Here is a 2,275-nt window from a genome sequence, read left to right on the forward strand (position 1 = left end):
AAAGATATGACCTTTAACCCCCCTGTAGCATCACCAAGCCTCAAGAAGAAGGTTTGAAAGTCAAACTAAAATATTTTAAAGTTTAGTGAGTCATGATGACCGACTATCGCTTTGCTTTGTGTCAGGATCATTTTGTGGTCGGAGCGATGCTGCTTGACGCCGAGTTGCAGAGAAGACTCGAGTGCGCCCTGACCGCCGCCGAGGACACACAGCTGGACTTTACTGCAGCGCACACACACAAAACCACCCAGCACTGACACACACACACACACATAAAATAAAACAACATTTTATGGCCATCAGGAGAGGAAGTACAGCTGCAACCTGATAGGCAGACCTTCAAAATAAAAGCCCAAAGTGTCTTCAGGGGTGGAGTTGGACTGTTTTCATCATGTTGATGTGAAGAGTTGTGATGTTGGGCAACCCGGTGAGTCGATGCGGAGTGCCCAGTTTGAGTGCCATGACTGTGCTGTTTAAATGTCAGATATTAAAAATAAAGACCAGAAAAACTCTTCTTTAACATTTAAGCTGCTTTTATTTTTTAGAGGCTGGGGTCTGCCACACCAGGTAAGACCCCAGGTGCAGGCTGTGTAAAGATGACCCAGAGACAAGATGCTAGCATGCAGGGCATACATGGAACGCCATAGCCAAGTGGCCAGCATAGTATACAGAAACATCTGGAAGCCCCAAAGTCAACATGGGAGGTGGTGGAGAATGACCGAGCTAAGATCCTGTGGGACTTGCAGATACAGACGGACAAACAGGTGGTGGCTAACCAACCGGACATAGTGGTGGTAGACAAACAGAAGGAGACGGCCGTAGTGATCGATGTAGCGGTTCCCAGGTGTGATGTGACGTAGCCGAGCATTTCTGAGCTGTGGTTCTGGAACCTCGTTCAAACGGTGGCCTTCCTGGTACAAACTTTTTCACACGGCCTCTGGAAGCTTCTCCTCCGGGCGGTCTTTCTATTCCCTGTGTGCGGTCAGATCCAGGCCCAGCTCCCACAAGGCTGACAGATACTCGTCGTTGTTGGCGTCTAATTCCAGAGCGCGCTCATAATTTCTCACAGCCCTGCTCCGATTGCCCTCAGCTCTGGCCACTGCTCCCAGGATGCCATAGGACGCGGCGTCGCTGCGATTCTTTTCGAGGCGTCCCTCGGCTATCGTCGTCAGTTTCTGCAAAAGAATACCTGAAGGTTACTTCCTGTTTACTAAGATCAGGTTGAGTTTGTATTAGTTTTGCATAAAGCAGAGTGAGAAGCTGGCCAACCTTCACACAGTGCTTCCAATGTGATGTGTTGATGCAGAACTCCAGAGCCTGTTGGATGCAGCACAGGACACGTTAGCAGACGGTTAACTGTCCACAGCTCGACTTTCCAAATGTCCGTCTGCCTCAGAGGCCCATTCGCTAATACTGGTTGCACCTGGCGTATGCACCTGGCGTATGCACCTGGCGTATGCACCTGGCGTATGCACACCTGCAGTCTGAATGCAGTTTTGGATGATCCGTACCTTTTTGTAATAGGTGAGTCCGAGGTCTTTCTGAGGGGTGTGATAGTAGCGGAACTCTGCATAATACCGGTAGATGTACTGACGCATGCCTGGAGGTTCATCCTCTAATGTCTGCAGCACATCATCAAACATCTGCTGAGCTCTGAAGCAACAAACACAAAGCTTAGACACAAAAAGAATCAATGCATCAAATGTTTTTGGAATCAACAGTCCATCTGATGACTGTCTGTAGAAACATCAATACAGTCGAGTAAAACTGTCCAATCTGACATAATGTTGGTGTGACCACAGGGGTCAAAGTTTCCTTCACACACTTGTTTCCAGCTTTGGTAATATGATTCAACACTGTTTTATTCCATAAGTGATCACGTTGGTCAGGTTTAGTCCAACCGTTCTTCTACCTGTGTCATTACTACCAGCTTTTTTAAATAGACATAAAACCAACACTGAGAATATTTCATTGGAACAAACTGACAGGTAAACAGACCTCCTCCTTTCAAAGTTCTGTGCGTACTGCAGAGCCAGCAGAGCTTTTGCAGCATTGAAACCATTCTTGAGCCTCACTGATTCCTCCAGATGCTGAATACAAAGACGTGTCCAATGCTGCACCTCTATTGGATAAAAACAGGTGTTACTGACTGAAATATTAAACACGCCCTTGTGTCCAGTCTTTGAGTGATGACGTATGAACACTGCTCTGGTCCAAACTCCTCTGTGTTTAAGGCTGTTGTGTTTTTAACATGTTTTAATGTTTTGTATCTTGT

At 46.9% G+C, this 2,275-nt stretch overlaps 1 protein-coding gene and 1 long non-coding RNA gene across 2 annotated transcripts; one reads left to right on the plus strand and one right to left on the minus strand.

Moving 5' to 3' along the window:
• LOC106456358 (uncharacterized) lies at positions 1-520 on the plus strand. Its single transcript, XR_001290504.1, has 2 exons — positions 1-51; positions 126-520. It is a non-coding gene; the product is annotated as an uncharacterized LOC106456358 (long non-coding RNA).
• Positions 521-788: 268 nt separating this feature from the next.
• Positions 789-2,269, minus strand: LOC106456357 (interferon-induced protein with tetratricopeptide repeats 1-like). Its single transcript, XM_013913421.1, has 4 exons — positions 1,999-2,269; positions 1,512-1,653; positions 1,270-1,317; positions 789-1,175 (listed from the first exon to the last, which is right to left on the minus strand). Exons 2-4 carry the CDS (start codon positions 1,641-1,643, stop codon positions 966-968), a joined length of 390 nt encoding a protein of 129 aa, XP_013768875.1. The 5' UTR covers positions 1,644-1,653; positions 1,999-2,269; the 3' UTR covers positions 789-965.
• Positions 2,270-2,275: the final 6 nt, after the last annotated feature.

Source organism: Pundamilia nyererei, unplaced genomic scaffold (assembly GCF_000239375.1).
Source record: "Pundamilia nyererei isolate P.nyererei 1_Seehausen unplaced genomic scaffold, PunNye1.0 scaffold00131, whole genome shotgun sequence".
Taxonomy (NCBI): domain Eukaryota; kingdom Metazoa; phylum Chordata; class Actinopteri; order Cichliformes; family Cichlidae; genus Pundamilia; species Pundamilia nyererei.

What these genes read in the sequence shown, in the direction of transcription:
- LOC106456357 (XM_013913421.1), bottom strand. Translation starts at nt 1,643, where the DNA reads ATGTTTGATGATGTGCTGCAGACATTAGAGGATGAACCTCCAGGCATG. An exon ending in GACTCACCTATTACAAAAAG is followed by an intron (nt 1,318 to 1,511) that starts GTACGGATCATC and finishes TGCATCCAACAG; the next exon opens with GCTCTGGAGTTCTGCATCAA. An exon ending in ATTGGAAGCACTGTGTGAAG is followed by an intron (nt 1,176 to 1,269) that starts GTTGGCCAGCTT and finishes ATTCTTTTGCAG; the next exon opens with AAACTGACGACGATAGCCGA.